The following is a 21,393-nucleotide window of genomic DNA, read 5'->3' as shown; positions in this document are numbered from 1 at the left end:
CAATTTTACAGTCTCTGCACTGCCTACCTATTAAGTTCTGTATCAGTTACAAATTATCATTACTTACCTATAGGGCCCTAAATGGTTTAGCTCCTGCGTACCTACCTAGCCTTCTACCACACTACAACCCATCACGCTCCCTAAGGTCATAAAACGCTGGACTTTTGGTAGTTCCTAGGATAGCAAAGTCCACTAAAGGAAGGTAGAGCTTTCTCACATTTGGCTCCCAAACTCTGGAATAGCCTTCCTGATAATGTTCGGGGTTCAGACACCTTCTCTCTGTTTAAATCTAGATTAAAAATGCATCTCTTTCGCCAAGCTTTCAAATAATGTATCTCTTAAATTGTGAGTGTAGTTGCATCTGATCAAAGGCACATTTTTATTCATTAGCTTGGGTTCAACTAATTTTACTTCGTTGGATCAGCAGCTATGCTTATGGTGTCTCTATTTTGTTTCTATGTTTTGCCACGGGATTTAAATCCCATGGTAACCAGGATTTACACAAGCTCCAGTCTGGATCCAGAACACCTGAGAAGAAATGATGCTGACCCTCAGAGGACCCCAGATGATGCTAACCCTGAATAAACAAACAGAACTAACAAATATTGCTACAAGTGTGACTGCATCATATAATAATTGTTAATTAATAATATTAATAATGTTCATCGTCTGGCTGACTACATCTTGTATTAATTTTTCTAAAAATTCTGTCAAACGTGCACAAACTGACGGTCACCACCATAAGCTACTACTAAATATTGTAGAAACATAATTTTCTGTAAAATTGCTTTGTAACGATTTGTATTGTAAAGAGCGCTATACAAATAAACTTGAATTGAATTGAATTCCAAGCTGGCTGAGCTTGGAGATCAGCTTGGAGGGGATAACCATATTAAATGCAGACATGAAATCAATGAACAGCATTCAGCAAAGTGAACTGCCATTGAGATGGCATCCTCAGTTGATCTATTGTGGTGATGGTGATAGGCAATTTATAATGGGTCTAGTGTAGCAGGGAGACCAGATTTAAAAGTGGGATGCAACCAGTTTCTCAAAGCACTTGGCAATGATAGGGGTGAGAGCAACAGGACAGAAGTCGTTAGGGACCGAGGCAGTGGAGTGTTTAGGTACTGGTAAGATGGTGGAGGCTTTGAAGATAGTGGGGACAGTTGTTGGGCCAGGGACAGATTGAAAATGTCTGTGAAGACCTCAGCTAGCTGCTCTGCACAGGCTTTAAGCACACGACCAGGTATTCCATCAGGGCCAGCTGCCTTCCGTGCATTCACTTTACGCAGAGTGGAGTAAACATCTGTTGTGGAGAGTGTGAGAGGTAGTTCACTGGGTTGATGCTCAGCTTTGAGTGAGATCTCTTTATTATTTTGACCAAAACGAGCATAAAAGTGATTGAGCTCGTCGGGGAGAGAGGCAGAGCTGGAGGGGGCACAGAGTTAAGTTTTTTTTTTATATCTGTGATAGATTGTATGCCTTGCCACATATGCCGGGGGTCTGAAGAATGGAAGTGTTCTTCAATCTTCTGTTTATGTGTGAGTTTGGCCTGGCAGATACTCTTCCTCAGGTTGGCTCTGGCTGAGCTGTAAGCCTCCCGGTCCAGACGGGAGAGGGGAAAATTTAATTTTTTTGTGTGTGGTCACTCTGCTCACACATCTGTTGATGTGATCCAGGACAGAGTTGGTGTAAGTGTCATTGTTATTCTGAGAGTTTGTGGTGGCCAAGGCAGCAAACTCACTCCAGTCTCTGTGTTGAAATTGATGTTGAAAAGTCAAGTCAGCACATTCCAGACAGATTTTAACAGTCCTTATTGCAGGTTTTACACATTTGATGACCGGGTATACTTGGGGAGCAGAAACAAAGAGAGGTGGTGAGACTGACCCAGGTAGGGGAGGGGTATGACTTTGTAGGCAGTCAGTCACATTAGTATAAATGTGGTCCAATGTTTTATGTTTGTAGTGGAGGAGACATTTTGATAAAATGTAGGGAGAACAGATCTTAAAGTGCAGTGTTTGAAGTCCCCAGCAACAGTAAAGGCTCCTTTTGGGTGCAGGGTTTGTAATTTGTTAATAGCAGCACAAAGTTATTTCATAGCCACATTAGCATTAGCGTCTGGAAGTACATAAACTGCAGCAGCAACAATGCAAATAAACTCACATGGCAGATAGAATGGCCTGCACATGATAATCAGGAAGATCCAGATCAGTAGAGCAGTAGGTATCAATAATGACCAGTGTTGGGAAAGTTCACTTTCAAAGTTCAATTCACAAATTTAAAAATGAACTAGTTCAGTTCATAGTTCAAACAACAACATTTTGAACTAAGTTCACACAGTTCCAAAAATGAACTAGTTCATAGTTCTTTTTTCCATATGTTGCTGTGAGCTATTATTTTTCAAAATTATTGCAACAGCCCATATAGAATCACAGACAGCAATTATTCTATCAGTTTTAACAATGAAGCTATGAGTCACCGATTTCATCTTCATATCCAATTTTGAATCCTTATCTAACCAGGCTTTACACTAGCATTGAGGGTACAGTATTTCACCCTTGTTGCTTTAATGATTTGTCTCCCATTCTCACTGACCTTGTCATAAACATCATAAAATTCTTTTAAATGATCATACGCCTTCTTGCTACATGCTGCTGTCACCTCCATGCTTTTTTTTTTTTGATGACGCATCATGCATGAGGCGGACGGCGGCGTTCACGTTCATATGAACGAGTTCATGAACTATCATTCAATGAACGTCTAATTCAATGAACGCGTTCAGGCACAACACTGACAATGACAGAGTCTTTACACTATGATTTGTTTACATAAATGCATACTCCACCACCCTTGTTTTTACCAGAGGATGCTGCTTCTCTGTCAGCCCTGAAGAAAGAACGCCTCTCCATATGCACCACTCTGTTTGGGACATCATTGCAGAGCCATGTTTCAGTGAAAAACATAACATTACAGTCCATAAGCCATTTCTGTGTGAGGGTCCAGATCTTTAGTTCATCCATCGTGTTCATCAGAGACCATACATTAGCAAGGAAGATGCTGGGCAGAGCTGGTTGATGTGGGTTTTGCAAAAAGGCTAGCAATAGCAAGCTAGCTTTGTAAAATCACTTTACAAAGCCACGCTTCCTCCAAAACACATGAATGTACACAGGCATAATGAAACGGTGTCAGATATCATGTCTGCGTGAACAGGGTGTGCAGAGGTATGCAAATACATCTTTTGATAGACAAGTAGGACAGCCCATCGTAATCTTCATACCGGATAATCTAATTGGATGAACTTTTTATGGTCCTTTGCCTTCCACAGATGATATAAATACATTTAGACCATTAGTGACTGCTATCAGGATGTGAAGAGACTTTTAACCAGAATAACAAAAATGTATTTACAAATGCATATTAACATATAGTAATGTATATAACTTTTTAAAAAAAATCCAATCTGCATTGTGTATTTTCCAAGAGACAACAGATATTAATTTTTCCTGAGTTTCCTAGTTTATTTTCACTTAATAACGTTAATATTAATGCATGTCAAACACTCACATCAGTGTGTTGAGTGTACAGTGTTTATCCTGAAGTAGAGCAGTGATCTGATTCACTCCTGTGTCTCCTAGTTCATGTCCACTCAGATTCAGCTCTCTCAGGAGTAACGGGTTTTTACCCACAATTCCAGTCACATACTGACAGCCTTCATCTGCAGCGGAATCCAAAAACCTGCAGAAGAGAAGATGAAGCAAGATTCAATTCAGTTCTTAACCAAACTTGGTGAAAACAGCATTGGATTCTGAACCTACGTAAAATTAAAATTCTGATTTTACTTCATTGCAACACTGAAATAATATTTCAAAAAATTATTCACTTGAATACAACTTATCTGGCATATCTCACCTTAGTGTCTTGAGTTGACAGTTTGGATCCTGTAGTAAATCACTGAGCTGCTTCACTCCTGATTCTCCAGGATCATTTCCTGTGAGATTCAGCTCTATCAGGTGTGAAGGGTTTGATCTCAGAGCTGAAGCCAGAGCTTTATAACCTTCTTCACTGATACTGCAGTTTGAAAGTCTAGAACAGAAATGAAAATTTAACATTTAACAGATTAATGACCTATTCTATAAATTACCTTAACAATATTTTTCCACAAAGTGAATTGTGCTCCTTGTCAGTTTACTGTGTAATTGAATGTAAAACTATACCCAAAAGGCCTAGATACCTTAAATAGTTTACACATCAGCTCACCAGACCACCAGTATACAGTTACTGAAAGGGGTCATGAACTGAGAAATTACATTTTCCTTGATTTTTTTGACCCCAATGTACTATACAAACATCCTGTAAGTTTCAGAACTCAAAACTTCCTTGTTAGTCCAAAAACAGCTTTTATTGAAACCAAACTCAGAAAACGACTTGTTCTGGAATGTCACATCATGATAGTCTGCTGAAGATGATCAATGCCTGCTTCGATATTATTACCTCTTTAGCCCTGACCACTGATTCGTACATGTAATGGGGAGAGAAATTACTAAAGAGAAGCAAACACAGGATTACTCCAACAAAACCATATGCCTCTGAGGATTCTAAGATGCTGTTTAGTGTAAGTTGTGAAAAAAACCCAGTCTCTGAATTGCCTTCCTTGTGATCCTAACATCTTATCTACACTGGTCACAATCGTGAATCCTTTTCTCTCATGTCAGAAGCAGTGCCAGCACTTGGAACACATCAGAAATAAAACAACATCAGTTTATTTTCAGGGATTTGTCATGTCAATCCTTTCCACATCCAGTGTAGTCATATATCGGGCCACAGGGGTGGCCTTGCTACTGTTTTTAAATGCACTTTTCACTGTTGTTCTCCATCTAGTGGCTCATATAACAATTTTGAGGTGCAACTTTTACAGTTATTCTTGGTACAACCCATCACTATAGCTCGGTTACAGTTTTTTCAAACCTGTCCTGGAGGCACCCCTGCCCTGCACACTTTGGCACAATCCCAATTCTATCCCTTAGCCCTTCCCCTTTCCTGTCTTGATTCCATAAATTGGCACATGAAATATGATTTTTTTTAAAAGAAAAAATAACTTGATGAACTTAATTAAATCTAAATAATTTTTTTATGATTCAACTTCTCACAACTTTTTGATATATATTTTGTGAATATATATTTAAACAATTTTTTTGTCAAAGTTAGAGTTTGTTGTTGTTATCTAACATATTTTGAATTATCTGCTTATGCAAATTTCTCAGAGTGCAAAGGTTCACCTGCATTTCATCTTTCTATTATCTGCCCTTTCTCTGTGTGCGTGTGTGTGTGTGTGGGGGGGGGGGGGGGGGGGGCATGCTTGTTCCATGTTGCATGTTAAATTTTTCAGATTTATGCAATTTTAGTTGATTTTATGCCAGTTTAGTTGATTTAGGGAAGTCGTGGCCTAGTGGTTAGAGAGTTTGACTCCTAACCCTAGGTTTGCGGGTTCGAATCTCGGGCCGGCAATACCACGACTTAGGTGCCCTTGAGCAAGGCACTGAACCCCCAACTGCTCCCCGGGCGCTGCAGCATAAATGGCTGCCCACTGCTCCGGGTGTGTGTGTGTGTGTTCACTGTTCGGGGTGTTTGGATGGGTTAAATGCAGAGCACAAATTCTGAGTATGGGTCACCATACTTGGCTGAATGAATGTGTGTGTGTGTGTGTGTATTTGGTGAATGAGAAAGAAAGTTTGTTCTACTTTTTAATTATGCTCTAGGAACAGACCTGTTTATGTGTAGAAAATTTCAGATTTTTAATGGATTTACTTTTATTTTTTGACAAACAAAACTTTAAAAAAGTATTTTTTTATTTTACCATCCATTTTCAATGTGGGGTCATTTTGACCCCAAACAACTTAAACGGTAAAGAAAACTACACAACTTTAGAACAACCACAAAAGTCACAGAGTTTTATGCCCCTGAGATGAATGTAACACTTTTAAAAAAATGAAGGAAAGTCCAGTGGGGTCAGTATGACCCCAAACAGTGATTAAGGTTTGAGAAATCTATTTTTACAAATTGCTAGAAAACTGGGATAGTTACCCCAGTCTTCAAAGCATGTGATCCACTAAATTTAGCAAATTATAGGCCAGTCTCATTTTTTTCAGCTGTATCTAAAATAATAGAAAGAGTAGTAACTGAGCAAATTGTAAAAATTTTTAGACACAAAATAATTTATTGTGCTCTATGCAATTTGGGTTTCGTAAACAGCACTCTACAGAAACTGCTGTATGTTATTTCATTGAGCAAGTGCGATTAAAATTAGATAAGGGTGGGGTTGTGGGTACGATGTTTCTTGATTTGCAAAAAGCATTTGACACTGACTGAATTCTAACCAAACACTGGGGGTTTTCACAAAACTTACTTCAGTATCTCTAATTTGCAGTTTATATTCTTCAGTCCAGTGCAGAGTTGCTTCACTCCTGAATCCTGCAGATTATTATTGTTCATGTTTAGCTCTTTCAGATTGGAATCTGAAGCAAAAACTGTAGCCAGAGCTTGACAGCTTTTGTCAGTTAAGCCACAATCATTTAGCCTAAAAGAGAAATAAATCAAATCACAGAGTTAAATGCATGTAATATATCTGTTAGATACAAAAAATTAAGTTTACAAATTATTTTTACATGAACAGTAATATACTGCATATAGGTTAGAATTTTATTGACTCAAATTTCCTAGAAAAAGCAAACTAGAATGCTTGAATAAAACTTCAAATATGTAAATGAATAATAGGCTTGTATCATTAATGGCAGTGAGTTACACATTTAAAAGTGCTGTTCTGTTATATTGATGAGTGTCTTGAGGTGGAGAATCTGGAGGTTAATCATTTATTCATTGAGGTTATGCAAGAGTACATCTCCTATATAGCAAAAGTTTAAGAAGATTAACTGCATATTGGAGTAGAAATAACTATGGAACAATGTGTTCTATAACAACATGAAGTGCTTCTTACTGCAGCTAACTAAACAGCTTGTTTTGCTGAAAAGAGATATTTCTACATAAAACCCCTGTAAATCTAATAAAATGGCATTGCACTTTAATTCCAAAGGACTGACATCCTTAAAGAAAAAAAAAATAGATATATACTTAAAATTGGTATATGATTAATAATCACTATAGATCAGAGGTATCCAAACCTGGATCAATGTAGATTAATGCAATTTTAAGATGAGAACAAAACATGAAAAAGTACAATAAATAACTTACAGAGCTCTTTTAGAGGTTTTGATGACTGCTGATAATCTAATGAGACACTCGTCTGATTTCTTGAATTTCTGAAGCTCAAACTCCTCCAGCTCCGCCTCTGATGTCAACAACACAAAGACCAAAGCAGACCACTGGGCAGGTGAAAGATCAGCAGATGAGAGACTTCCTTTGCTAAGGTGGGTCTGAATGTCTTTCACCAGAGTTTGGTCATTCAGTTCATTCAGACAGTATAATAGATTGATGGATCTCTCTGGAGACAGATTAGCTTCAAATTTCTGCTTGATGTACTGAACTATTTCTTTTTTGTTCTGGTCATTGTCATCTTCCTGTGTCAACAGACCCTGTAAAAGTCTCTGATTGGACTGGAGTGACAAACCAAGGAGGAATCGAAGAAAAAGATCCAGGTGTCCATTATCACTCTCTAGTGCCTTGTCCACAGCGGTTTTGAGCAAATCAATCATGTTTTTTTTGGACTGGAGTGACAGTCCGAGATGGAAATGAAGGAAATAGTCCAGATAAACACTGCCACTCTCAAGCACCTTGACCACTGCAGTCTTGAGCAAATCAATCACAGTTTCATTTTTGTTTTCCTGTTCTGTAGAGTCTTGATCAAACACATATTTCTTGTTGATGTCTAGAAACAGATGTGCATAAAGGGCTGCAATAAACTCTTGAATGCTCAAGTGAACAAAGCAATACATGGTACCAAGAATGATCCCCGTTTCCTCCTTAAAGATCTGGGTACACATGCCTGAGTACACTGATGCCTTACAGACATCAATACCACAGGCTTCCAGATCTGTGTCATAGAAGATCACATTGTTTCTTTCCAGCTGATCAAATGCCAGTTTCCCCAGTGAAAAGATGGCATCTTTATCCCAGGAAACATCGGGGGTATCTTCTCCATCATACTTTCGTCTGCTCTGCCGGATCTGAAATCTGAGGAAGTGTGTGTACATTTGTGTCAGAGTCTTAGGAGTGTCTTCAGTATTTGACTCCTGCAGTGTTTTGGAGGCATCATCAGCCTGATTGTTTTTCACAACATTATTTCTTTTCTCCTCTAAAATGTTCTGGAGAACAGTGGCTGAAATCCAGCAGAAGACTGGGATGTGGCACATGATAAAGAGACTCTTTGACTGTTTAACATGATCAATGATTTCTTTGGCCTGATTCTCATCCGTAAATCTTTTTCTGAAGTACTCCTCCTTTTGTGCATCATTGAATCCTCGTATCTCTGTCAGCCGGTCGATACAGTCAGGAGGAATCTTACTGGCAGCTGCTGGTCTGCTGGTGATCCAGATGAGAGCAGAAGGAAGCAGATTTCCCTTGATGAGGTTCGTCAGGAGAACATCCAGAGAGACTGGTGATGATACATCAGACCACGTCTCATTATCCTTAAAGTTTACAGGAAGTCGACATTCATCCAATCCATCAAGAATGAACAAGACTTTGAATTGATTTCTTCTTGTAAGGTTCAGTCCTTTTGTATCTGGGAAAAACTGAGTTATAAGGTCCATCAAACTTAGTTTTTCTTGCTCCTTTATGTTCATCTCTCTAAATGGAAGAGGAAATATGAAGCTGATATCTTGATTTTCTTTTCCTTCGGCCCAATCTAGAACAAACTTCTGCACAGAGACTGATTTTCCAATGCCAGCAACTCCTTTTGTCAGCACAGTTCTGATCGGCTTGTCTTCTTCAGTTGCTTTAAATAAATGTTTGCACTTAACCTGTATCTCCTGTGATTCATGACGTCTGGAATTAACTTCAATCTGTCTCACCTCATGTTCAGTATTGACCTGTTCACTACAACCCTGAGTGATATAGAGATCTGTGTAGATGTTCTTCAGAAGTGTAGAGTCACCTTGCTTTTCAATTCCTTCAAACACACATTGATACTTCTTCTTTAGGCTACACTTTAGCTGATGAATGAAGATCAGCTCATCTAAACACAGGAATTAAATACACAGTTTAGTCTCTGGGATTGTTATGTACAGAAGAGAATGTGTAAGTCTAAAGGAAATCTGTGATTGGAGGATACGGCAGGTTATGAACAAATAATATGAGAGTCATATGAACAGCAAATAATCTCCCTATAAGTCATAACCGTTATTGTGGAAGAGAAAACAGATTGACACAGCGTTAGAAGCAGCGTTGAGTCTTTTACCTTCTAGAGTATCAGCAACTTCATCTTGCTTCATCTCTCTCAGGAAGTAGAGCGTGAGATCAAGAGCTGCTTCTTTAATACTGCATCTGTTCTCATTAAAGTAATTCACAAAGTATTGCATGTCCTCTTTTTGTAAAATTTTCTTAAACATGTCCAGCTCATTTTTTAGAAAATTGGTTATTTCTTTCTCAAGATCCTACAAACAAAGACAAAAAAAGAAAAGAAAAAAAGAACAAAATTAAACCAAATTCACATTCATTTAGTCCAAATTATATATTCAGTAATTAAAAATATTTTTAAACAAAATAAGAAGCATTGTCAAGTAACTGATTTGTTTGTTATAAACATTTATGAAATCTTTTTCCTACCTGGAAGATTCCTATGAGTTTGACTGTGAAATTCTTGTGTTTCCTGTTAATCTGGAAGTCTGAATCTAATGTCTCATATTGCAGCCTGTTAAAATGGTGAATAAAATTAAATGTGGTTAAGGCAAAATATTAGCGAAGCTCTTGCTATTTTTTAATTGAGGACAAATAGCTATAAGCTGCAGCTATTGTGCAGCTTTATTATAAGTAGTGGTGGGCCGTTATCGGCGTTAACGTGCTGTGTTAACGCAAGACTCTTATCGGGCAATAAAAAAAAATATCGCCGTTAATCTATTCTCAAAGTTGGGTTGGGAGCTGGGTCTATACTAAGCAAGCTATGATGACTTTCACCTTGATATTTTATATAACCGACTGGCTGGGGCCGGCCTAAAAGGATGCTCAGGACAGTTGACGGGCCACTGCTGCACATCGTCACGAAAGCTTATCTTTTTCACATGTTTTTAAGCCTTACAGCTTGTCGATTTAAACATTAAAGCATCCAAAAACAAGACGCGGAAAAGCTGAACAGAGTAGCTGGTTTCTCGCGCTGTGTTTGGTGCGGAGAGAGAGAGAGCCGCGTATCACGGACAGTAACACTGAACCGAGCTCTCTTCTGCGAAGTTCACCTCAAAGTCCCTCCTGCACCTGAATGAACAAATACAAAATCGCAGTTTGAACCAACAAAAAGATGTGAAAGAGCCCAAATAAGTACTCGCGTTGTTCTGGTGTTCAGGGCTAACGCAGAGAAAGGCATCTCAAAACACTTGAACATCGAATTTTATTTTTGCTCTTGTGCCGACAAATACATACAAAATGTCAAAATATCCACCTTGGAAACTATGCTTCAAAAAACTGTCAGTTATTTCTTAAGTGAAAGTAAACAGTTGAGGAAAATAATGGGATGTGTATTATATTGGATGCGTTCATCGTCTCAAAGTGACCGCGTCTAATTTAGCTACTGGCTGCTGTAATGTTAATCCAAGAAAATGAAAGAAAGAAAATCACTCACTGCTCTTGACTGAATATCTTTGTAGTTTTAACAGTCAAACTAAAAATTATTCAGACACCAGATATAATTTTTGATATATATAGCAAAACTGTAATAATGTGAGAAATGTTGAAGGTGTCTGAATAAAGGGTTTGATTGTATATTTCATTTTTACATTGAAGACTATCCAGTGCTATTTTACATTTAATTATTTGGTTTCTGTACCTTGACACCTACAAACTTGAAAAAAAAACATAAACATTGGTGTGAAACAGGCGTAAGGTTTGCACCTTGTGCGAGGTGGAATTAGTTTACAGCTTTTTCAAGCACTCTGTGATGCATTTTGGAAATAGAAGATGAGCCCCTTTTCTAATGCACCACCTAGCTTGATAAACCCCTTCTCAAAGACTTACTGTTTGTCAATTTTATTTGGGTAACACACATATTATGAATGCTTTCGGCAGTTCAGCCATTTTAATCTAGATTAATCTAGATTAATCTAGATTAATTTCAAGATCACAGTGAGATTAATCTAGATAAAAAAAAATCTATGCCCACCACTAATTATAAGTTAATGTGGTTAAAGAGAAGTTTCTATTTAAGTACTAGTTTAGTTTAAGTTTTTCTGTCCTATAAGGAGAAAAGTAATTACACAAATAACAGAAAAAACAACAGGGGGCTGTTTCATAAAATATGCTAAGAAAAGCAGAGGATTCAAGTCCAAAACTTGACTTGAAATAACCTAACAAATAATTTGGGACTATAGCGGTTTCATAAACGACAATTTGACCCGGGTTCAATGAGTCAGGATAATTTGATGTGCAAGCTTAAAAGGCTTCTTAAGCAGCCCATAATGTCGATCATGGATCAAATCGATCCACAATGGCAAACAGCGAATATTTGTGCTGTTTAATGCATTTGAGATGTTGTACTTTCCTCGGTGCATAACTGACACATCACAGGTATATTTTTCATCTGTAAATGTTAAGAAATGTTCCACTTTGACATTTTTGCTCATTATGATTTTTTTCTGTCAATACTGAAACACGTGTGCACTACAAAGCCTATTTTACCTAATGAATAACAGTTAAGCTTCAAATGGGCAACATCACTAATATGGAAATGTTTGGATTAGTCCCGAATAAGAGGTAAGCCCAACCTTACCTTTTGTTTCGCTTTAACTTATTATTATTATTTTTGTTTATAGCTAAGCCTATATTATTATATACTGTGATTAGTGAAGTGACATACAGCCAAGTTTGGTGATCCATATTCAGAATTTGTGTTCTGCATTTAACCCATCCAAAGTGCGCACACACACAGCAGTGAACACACACACACAAACACAGTGAACACACACCCGGAGCAGTGGGCAGCCATTTATGCTGCAGCGCCCGGGGAGCAGTTGGGGGCATTGGATAGTAGCCGCATGGTTAGGGTTCGGTGTGTACACGGGGAAGTGGTGAATTATCCTATTTTGCCTGTGGATATTAAATTTAGGGGAGAAAAACATAGAATAGAGGTGGCAGTTAATCCGCACCTCAGGCATCCGATAATTTTGGGTACGAATTGGCCCGTGTTTAATAAATTATTGGGGTATTTGTTTTCGGATGTCTCTTGGGGGAAACAAGAGAGGGCTAGAGTAGCGGTGTATAACATACTAGTGTATGTTATGTAAAAAAAAATTATGTACACTTGTCAGTGTTTGTCAACACTTTTGCACACCAGTTTAACCTAGTAAAATTTACCCAGGATCTGTATTGTCTTTTGTTGAGTCATGCCTTGGTGCACCACTCGCATCAGAGAAAGGCACAAAAACCAGCAGAGCAGTGCCAAGGGTTTTGCTCAGGGATGAATCCGCGAGAGTGGAAGAGTTCTGGAGAACATCTGCGGTTTGTATCGATTCACCTTACGAGAGCATAAGACCAAGGTAAAAAATAGATGTACGTTTGTCTGTGTTTGTGTCAACATTTTTGCACACCAGTTTAACCTAGTAAAATTTACCCAGGATCTGTATTGTCTTTTGTTGAGTCATGCCTTGGTGCACCACTCGCATCAGAGAAAGGCACAAAAACCAGCAGAGCAGTGCCAAGGGTTTTGCTTGGGGATGAATCCGCGAGAGTGGAAGAGTTCTGGAGAACATCTGCGGTTTGTATCGATTCACCTTACGAGAGCATAAGACCAAGGTAAAAAATAGATGTACGTTTGTCTGTGTTTGTGTCAACATTTTTGCACACCAGTTTAACCCTCTGGAGTCAACTAACGCGAATACGCATTTTGTGGCTTATTTTCCTGATAAAACCGATTGAATTTAAATTGTTCGGGCGCCAGACAAGCAAAACTTGTCAAGAAAAAAAGATATATTAATTTGATTAATTTATTTATAATGTGTATATATTTTCCATGCAAGTACAGAATTATTATTAGTTTTTTTTTTTATATCAGAATACAATTCATTTCAGAACTACATTACAGAAGGTCTTAGGCTGCGGCTATTTCCCTTGCTGAATTGACATGCCTGTGTTGGTGTTTTACAGATTACTTTTCATGCAGTTAACATTATTTGTGGATGTTTTCAGCCAGCAACACTACAGAACATTTAATGTTCTCATGTCTCACACAACACGCCAATATCAATAATTCTGTGTCACAGCTGAATGGATGATGCGGCTTATCACTTTACATTGTTGCGCAAATGCAGTGCTGAGCGGGAGACTCTGCTCTTGCGTGCAGCTGGCGGATGCAGTGCGTAGCGCCACTTCACACTTTTTTGGCAGTTTGGTGTAATTTAGAAACAGTGCCTAATGTGGTAGAGGTTTCCCTCGCTTCGGCGATCAGCTCAAGGTTCGAATATTAGTCTTAATTCCAAGGAAGTGTGAGCAGTTATTACAAAATATTGTAATATTCAACTTAATAATTGTTGGTTTTAGGACAACTTTGAAGAAAGGTTTTGATCCAATTCAAATGTTGACTACTGTATAGTGCAATATAGTTTATTACCATATTTTTCCGACTATAAGTCGCACCTGAGTATAAGTCGCATCAGTCCAAAAATATGTCATGACAAGGAAAAAAACATATATAAGTCGCACTGGATTATAAAATCGCATTTATTTAGAACCAAGAGAAAACATTACGGTTTACAGCCGCGAGAGGGCTCTCTGTTTTCAGTGCAGACTACAGGATGCCTGAGAAGAATACAACCCGCTCTTGGCTGCAGACGGTAATGTTTTCACTTGGTTCATGTCAAATTAATTTTTATAAATAAGTCACACCTGAATATAAGTCGTAGGACCAACCAAACATGAAAAAAAGTGCAACTTATAGTCTGAAAAATACAGTAGTTACTTATCATTACTTAATTTCAGAAGTTGTCTTAACTCAAAAAAAAAAATTTTTTGTTGCGTCCAAACAATATTTTTTAGAATGTGAAATAAATTCTCACAGAATGTAGCCTATTCATTACCAATATACTGAACCATCTCTTTGTTTTTCTAAACCCCAAACAGAGTCCAGAAAATCTGAAAAGTATCCATCTATGAACGTGTTTTATAGGCTGAAATACAAATGCGTGACAAAAAAAGAGCTGAGCTTTTGGGAGACAACATATTATGTAGACTTTCTGTGATTTACAATGCACATACCAGAAGCAACAATATCTGCAGAACGGAGAAGGGTTGGCCATTCTCAAAAATAAAATAAAAATTTTATTAAAATTTTTGTTTTTGTGTTTCAGAGGAAAAATCTATGTTAAGGCATCTTTCCATTACGGACTGTTCTGAAAGCAGAATTTATGCAAACACATATAAAATGCTTTAAAAACTTTAAAAGAGATGTCTAGAGGGTATTTAATAAGTCTGCCCCCCAGATTTTTCTAGTTACTAGAGATGTCTGGAGGGTATTTAATAGGGCTGCTTATTAAATACCTATTAAATCCCCTCACAAAAGATTTTTCTAGTTACTAGAGATGTCTAGAGATGTGAAGCATTCTTTGATTATTGATTAGCATTTTGTTGATTATTATGAGCGAATTTGAGTTTAAACATGACATTTCAGTGATTTAGCTAAATTGTGCAGGTTTCATTTATTAATTTCTTGTTTTAATTAGGCCTTAACAACGGGAGCAAAATTATACAGTGCCTCACGTTTTACTAAAATAAAGGAAATAATTTATAAAACATGCAAAACTTTCTTAGTCTACAGACAGATTTTGGCAACAATACATTTAATATAGTCAGTTTTAGCCTATTTTTTATTTTATTTTAAATGATTATTTAGGTTGCATTTTCTGTATACTTTTATTTTTGGACTAATAATAAGAGTCAACTAATTGTAGTCTATGTGAGAGAGTCAGTGGTAATATCAATGCGTTCCTTATGGTCAGTCATAGAGGAGCTCATTTTAGCCTGACAGTAAGTCTGCTCTGGACCAGGTTAGCTTCCCAGCATAAGTTGCCATAGTGACTGAGCTTGAGCTATGGTAATTTTGTTTTATGAAACCAAATCAAGTGAAAATAAGTCAGACTAACTGAAATAAGCCTGGCTTATTTGGTAAACTTGTTTTATGAATCAGCCCCCAGGAGTTCTTCAGTCTCATTTGAAATGTTTAATGCTGCGAATGGTAATTAAACAGATGGAAGGACATATTCATGTCTCTATGGTGAATTTTTGCCTCCTTGCTGCGGCTTGTGTAACTGTATTACTGGAATGAAGCTCCAGACTGACTTCAATACACAAGTAGATATTATGATCTGTGATTTATTGTTTTATTTAGTTAATTTCTATCAAAAATATCCCAGTGGTGAAATTAGCTAATGCGATGTTTTAACACAAAAACACATGAAATACCTTTCAGTAGCTGATGGTGTTTCCTTACTGAATAACGGTGGTTCACCTTTTGACCAGTCACTCTTCACAGACATATGTGAGCCTGATCTTACACTGATGACACGAGGGAGAGAGAGAGAGAGAGAGAGAGAGAGAGAGTCTCATTTGAAAAGGTTAGCTAATGCTATGTTGTAAATGGTCATTTCTGTAGATAGATGGAAACATTCATGTTTGATTGCAGACATATTTTCCAGAGTGAATTTATGTTCTCAGACACAGTTTAATGAAGTAACAAGAAGAAACTCTGTGATTTATTGTGTCGTTTAATTAATTTCCATCAAAAATATCCCAGTGGGGAAATTAGCTAATGCGATGTTGTAACACAAAACACATGAAATACCTTTCAGTAGCTGATGGTGTTTCCTCACTGAATAACGGTGGTTCACCTTTTGACCAGTCACTCTTCACAGACACATGTGAGCCTGATCTTACACTGATGACACGAGGGAGAGAGGGAGGGAGGAAGAGAGAGAGTCTCATTTGAAAAGGTTTAATGTTGTAAATGGGCATTTCTGTAGATGGACACATTCATGTTTGATTGCAGATGTATTTTCCAGAGTGAATTTATGGTCTCAGACACAGTTTAATTAAGAAACAAGCAGAAACTCTGTGATTTATTGTGTCATTTAATTAATTTCTATCAAAAATATCCCAGTGGTGAAATTAGCTAATGCGATGTTTTAACACAAAAACACATGAAATACCTTTCAGTAGCTGATGGTGTTTCCTCACTGAATAACGGTGGTTCACCTTTTGACCAGTCACTCTTCACAGACACATGTGAGCCTGATCTTACACTGATGACACAAAGAAAAGGAGGAGAGCTTTTTTGAATACAAAAAATAAAATAAAATACTAAAAAGAAATTATGCAAAAAAAAAGAGAAAAGTAGCATCCTCATGTAACACATTCAGCTACATTCTCCTCAGTCTCAGTCGTTTCACTTCTCTCACCTTCCTCATTTATATCTTCTCTAACGATAGTGACACTGACCCCAGCTTCAACACTCACCCATCCTTTCGTTATTTACAGCTTCAGCATCAAACTTTCTCAACAAGTACACTTCTTATACAGATACAGAAATGGAATTCAAACAGTATCTTTCCGGAGCCGGACATTGTTCTGACTGTTATACATACGATTTTTGCTGTATTATTAGTACCAGTTTAATGAATGCAATGATGCCCATGATCACAGACAGACTTGTTACATGAGGAAAAATTAAGACACATTCAGCAAGATATGTTAAATAATTACAGACCTGGATCCAGAATCAAGTCAGTGAGGTTCCTGTGTAATCGTTAAAAAACTATATAGCTCAATGCAATCTAACAAAGTTATGTTATAATCAATCAAGCTCAGAGAGAGAGAGAGAGACGTTTGAATCTATTTATTTGTACAAAAAAAGAAACTTTTTTTTTTCTTTCTCAATTGAATAAATACATGTCACAAAATCACCACATATATCATAACACTCCAAAGTTAATAACATCTAAATAATGTAATTAAAAAAAAAAAAAAATCAAAAAAAAAAAAAAAAATCGCTACACAACATATAAAAAAAAAATTGCCTACCATCATATTTAACTATTTAGAATTAGTTCTTCCTCATTATCTATAGAACACAAGACTTCACTTAAACCCCATGTTTCCATAAAAACAACCAGATTTTTAGTCAATTTAAAAAAAAAACGAATTCTGCTCTGATCCTTGAAGTCACAAACCCTCTTAACATTCTCTCTGGGTCAACTAAAGTATCTTCTTTTATCATTCTTTTCCTTGTTACCCATATTGCCATTTTAGTCTCCGCTATTAAAAAAAATTATTATGCCTATTCTTCTCTTTTCAGAGACCTTATATTTCAGTCCATAAATGAAAATGGTGTCATTAAACTCTTCGCCTAATTCTTCAATCCAGGTTTTTAATGTCCGAAAAACCCCGCTCAGTCTAGAACAATATAAAAACAGATGATCAGTTGATTCTTCTAAATCACAGAAAGGACATTTCTTTTCTACAGTGGGATCGATATGCAGTGTCTGTTTGTAGCTACTGCCCAATGTATTATTCTCCATTGTAGGTCTGCAGTTCGTTTTTCAATGGGAGATTTATACAATGACCTCCAGCATCTTCTAGGAGAAGAGTTTGGCCCTAGCACTTCCGTCCACTTTGTTTCCCTACAGTTCTTCAGAACTGACTGATGAGCAACTTTAATGCAGTTCAGATACAAACTTTTCTTCGAAGCCTCTTTAAAAACATGTATCTGTGGAGTCTTAAAAGTGAGGATTGATTCCTCTTGTGGTTCTTCTTCCACTTGAGCTGAAACAGGAAGATCAGGAAAATTTTTCTCTTCCTCCCTTTTCATTCAAAATCCCTTCTCCTGGGTTCCGATGATAGGCATAAGGAAGAGATGAAAAAAAAAAAAAAAAAATCACATCCATTACATGTTTCATAAATCTGACGGACTTGATTCCTGTCAGATCACTCATTTCCTCTGCACTTTTCCACCCGTCATGATGCTTTAAATCCTTTATCCTAGTGCATACAGCTCTTGCCATTGTTTTCTGAAGACTTTTTTAATTAAGCACTCTTGCCTGAAATAAGGGATTATGAAAAAGAGGTTCTTCCTTTATCCAGAATTCAGAGTCAGACCAGTTCCTTTCCAATTGAAAATTTGATGTCCATGTTTTCAGCATTGTTTTATAAAAAGCAGAAGTGTCTTTTAAGTCCACTACTGTCAGATTCATTAAAAACAACTGTAGATCATATTTTAAAAACATCAACTTTGTGCAACAGGGCTTTAGCAGTATCAGTCCAGCACCTCTTTGAATACAGCAACTTCTGTGCCGCTTGCAGTCTGAAGGTTTTGATTCTGCTTTTAATGTCTACTAACCCTTGTCCACCTTCATTCACTGGCAGGAAAAGTATGGCAGCTTTAGTCCAATGTTGTCCAGTCCAGAAAAAATCCACCAATCTTTTCTGCAATTCCTGAATGATGTCATCTGGCGGATCCAAGACGTTCATTTTGTGCCACAGTGCCGAAGCTGCTAGATTGTTGGTCACCAAAACTCTTCCCCTATAGGATAGCTGTGGTAGCACCCACGACCACTTAGACAACCGGCTACACATCTTCGCCACCATTCCTTCCCAATTTTTTGTCTTAAATGTTTCCGTCCCTAAATAAACCCCTAAACATTTAAAGCCATCTTTACTCCATTTAACACCACCTGGGAGCACTGGTGGATTTTTTCTTTGTCCACAAAAGAAACCTTCACACTTTTCCCAGTTAACTCTGGCTGTTGACGCATTTTCATAAATTTTCAGTGTTTCCATTAAAACAGACACATCTCGTTCATTCTTAATAAAAATTGTAACATCGTCAGTGTATGCAACAAGCTTAATAGGCATCTCAACTGTAATCCCTTGGAGTGTCTTCCTTAACTTGCAAAGAAGGGGTTCAATGGCCAATGAATACAACATCCCTGAAAGCGGGCATCCTTGTCTGATTCCTCTCAGCACTGCAACAGGCCGACTGAGCCCACCACCCACTTTCAACATGACAGAAGCATCCTTATACAGCATTTGAATCCATGAAATAAAACTCTGACCCACACCAAAAGCTTCAAGCGTTTTAAACAAGTAAAAATGGCTAACTCTGTCAAACGCTTTCTCCTGGTCAATTGAGAGAATGCCAACATTTTCACTGTTCAAATTTGTAATGTCTATTATGTCTCTTACAAGAAACAGATTGTCCATTGTTGTTCGATTAGGAATACAATATGTTTGATATTCATTGACCATATATTCTAAAAAAAAGGGTTCAATCTATTAGCAAGACACTTTGCCAAAATTTTGTAATCTGTACATAACACAGCCACAGGTCTCCAATTTTTTAACATACCTAGATCACCTTTTTTGGGTAAAAGAGATAAAACTGCTCGTTTACAACTAGTAGGCAATTCATGTTTTTCATAACAATAATTAAAAACTTCATACAAATCGTCTTTCAGTTGGTTCCAGAAATGTTTATAGAACTCAAGACGGCAGTCCATCGATACCAGGTGTTTTTCCAGTTGAAAGTTTCTGAACAGCTTCAGACAGTTCTTTTACCTGAAGGCCAGAGTCAAGCTGTTTACTCTGTTCATCGGAAAGAGTCATTATGTAGTAAAAAGTCTTTATGTAGTTCCTCAATGCATCCCTTATCACATTGTCCTTCTGCAAATAAGTCTTTGTAAAAATCCAAAGCAATTTTTCTCATTTCATTTGGATCTGAAATCACATTCCCATTTAAATCTTTCAAATGCAACATCATTTTTTTTTCTCTTTCTTTCTTCAAGATTAAAAAAGAAGGAACTAGGTGCATCTATTTCTCTCACAAATGCAAAGCGAGCTCTAATTAAAGCCCCCTTTGCTTTCTCATGAAATAAAGAAGCTAAAACTCTTTTCTTTTCTTCCAGCTTTCCAACTGTCTCAACATCACCAACAATTAATTCACTTTCAATCTGTTTTATCTCTTTTTCTAATTCAGAAACAGTTTTTTCTATCCTACCTTTTGTGCTATAAATATAATTTTGACAAAATATTCTAATTTGTGCTTTTCCTATATCCCACCACTGAACAATATCATCATAATTACTTTTCTGTTTTTTCCACTCCATCCAAAACACATTAAACTTCTCACAAAAAAGCACATATTGTAGCAATTTCACATTAAAATGCCAGTTATAGCTATGGCTTTGTGACTTTTTTACATTTATATCAATTATACATAAATGGTGATCAGAAAACCCATTTGGACAAATTGTAGATTTTAAAATTCTATTACTTTTACTTGTATTAATATAGAATCGGTCTAATCTGGCAGTCCTAATATGGTCATGAGAAGCCTTTACCCACGTATACTGTTTAACTGTAGGGTGTTGCTATCTCCATACATCAACTAAATTAGAATTATTAATAACATCCTGTAAACATTTGGCAGAAGAGGGGTGAGGTTCTTCCCCATTTCTGTCCAAAGTAAAGTTTTCTGTACAGTTCCAATCACTCCCTAAGATCACCCATGCATTTTCATCACACCTTTCTTTAAAAAATTAAAAAAAAAATTAAAACCGTGTATCCTCTCTGCTCCATTATTTGATGCGTACATGTTAATAAAAACAAAAACCAACCCATTTATACTTGCTTGAACAGCCAAAATTCTTCCTCTTTCTATTTCATTAACAGACACATTAGTTATATCAATCGTCTTTGAAAATAAAATAGCAACTCCTCCACTAACATTTGTACCACGACTCATATATAAATCGCTTCTCCACCCCATTTTCCAATCCACTTCAATTTTCACATCACTATGCATCTCTTGTAAAAATGTTACATCAATATTTTTGTTATGTATATATTCATTTAAACATGCTCTTTTCTTACAATCTCTTCCCCCATTGATATTAATAGTTCCTATTCTAAGGCTCTCCATGAAAAAAGAGGGAAGAAAAAGGGAAGAAAGCGAAAACAAGACAAAAAGGGGACCCACTTTATATTAAGTGGCCTTAACTACTATGTACTTACATTTTAATTAATAATTTAGTACAATGTACTTATTGTGTACATACATGTTTTTACATTGTACTTATATTTAAAAAAACGACAATAATTACATCTGTATTTAATTTCTGTAATTACATTTATAATTACACTGTTGACCCATACTTTACACTTTAACCCACCCTTAAACTTACCCATACCTCC

General features: G+C 36.9%; 1 protein-coding gene across 1 annotated transcript in view; it reads right to left on the bottom strand.

Moving 5' to 3' along the window:
* Positions 1-21,393, bottom strand: part of LOC113079353 (NACHT, LRR and PYD domains-containing protein 12-like) — a 73,284-nt gene that overhangs the window by 40,888 nt on the left and 11,003 nt on the right. Inside the window, exons 2-10 of the mRNA XM_026251605.1 lie at positions 16,356-16,448; positions 15,992-16,084; positions 15,613-15,705; positions 9,781-9,865; positions 9,413-9,608; positions 7,788-9,190; positions 7,249-7,676; positions 6,407-6,577; positions 3,913-4,086 (exon numbers count right to left, since the gene is read on the bottom strand). Of these exons, the coding sequence (XP_026107390.1) occupies positions 3,913-4,086; positions 6,407-6,577; positions 7,249-7,676; positions 7,788-9,190; positions 9,413-9,608; positions 9,781-9,865; positions 15,613-15,705; positions 15,992-16,084; positions 16,356-16,448 (2,736 nt within the window). The remainder of the gene's footprint in view (positions 1-3,912; positions 4,087-6,406; positions 6,578-7,248; positions 7,677-7,787; positions 9,191-9,412; positions 9,609-9,780; positions 9,866-15,612; positions 15,706-15,991; positions 16,085-16,355; positions 16,449-21,393) is intronic.

The sequence above is a fragment of the Carassius auratus genome, unplaced genomic scaffold, assembly GCF_003368295.1.
Source record: "Carassius auratus strain Wakin unplaced genomic scaffold, ASM336829v1 scaf_tig00027763, whole genome shotgun sequence".
In the NCBI taxonomy this organism is placed as follows: Eukaryota; Metazoa; Chordata; class Actinopteri; order Cypriniformes; family Cyprinidae; genus Carassius; species Carassius auratus.
This window is presented reverse-complemented; position numbering and strand designations above follow the sequence as displayed.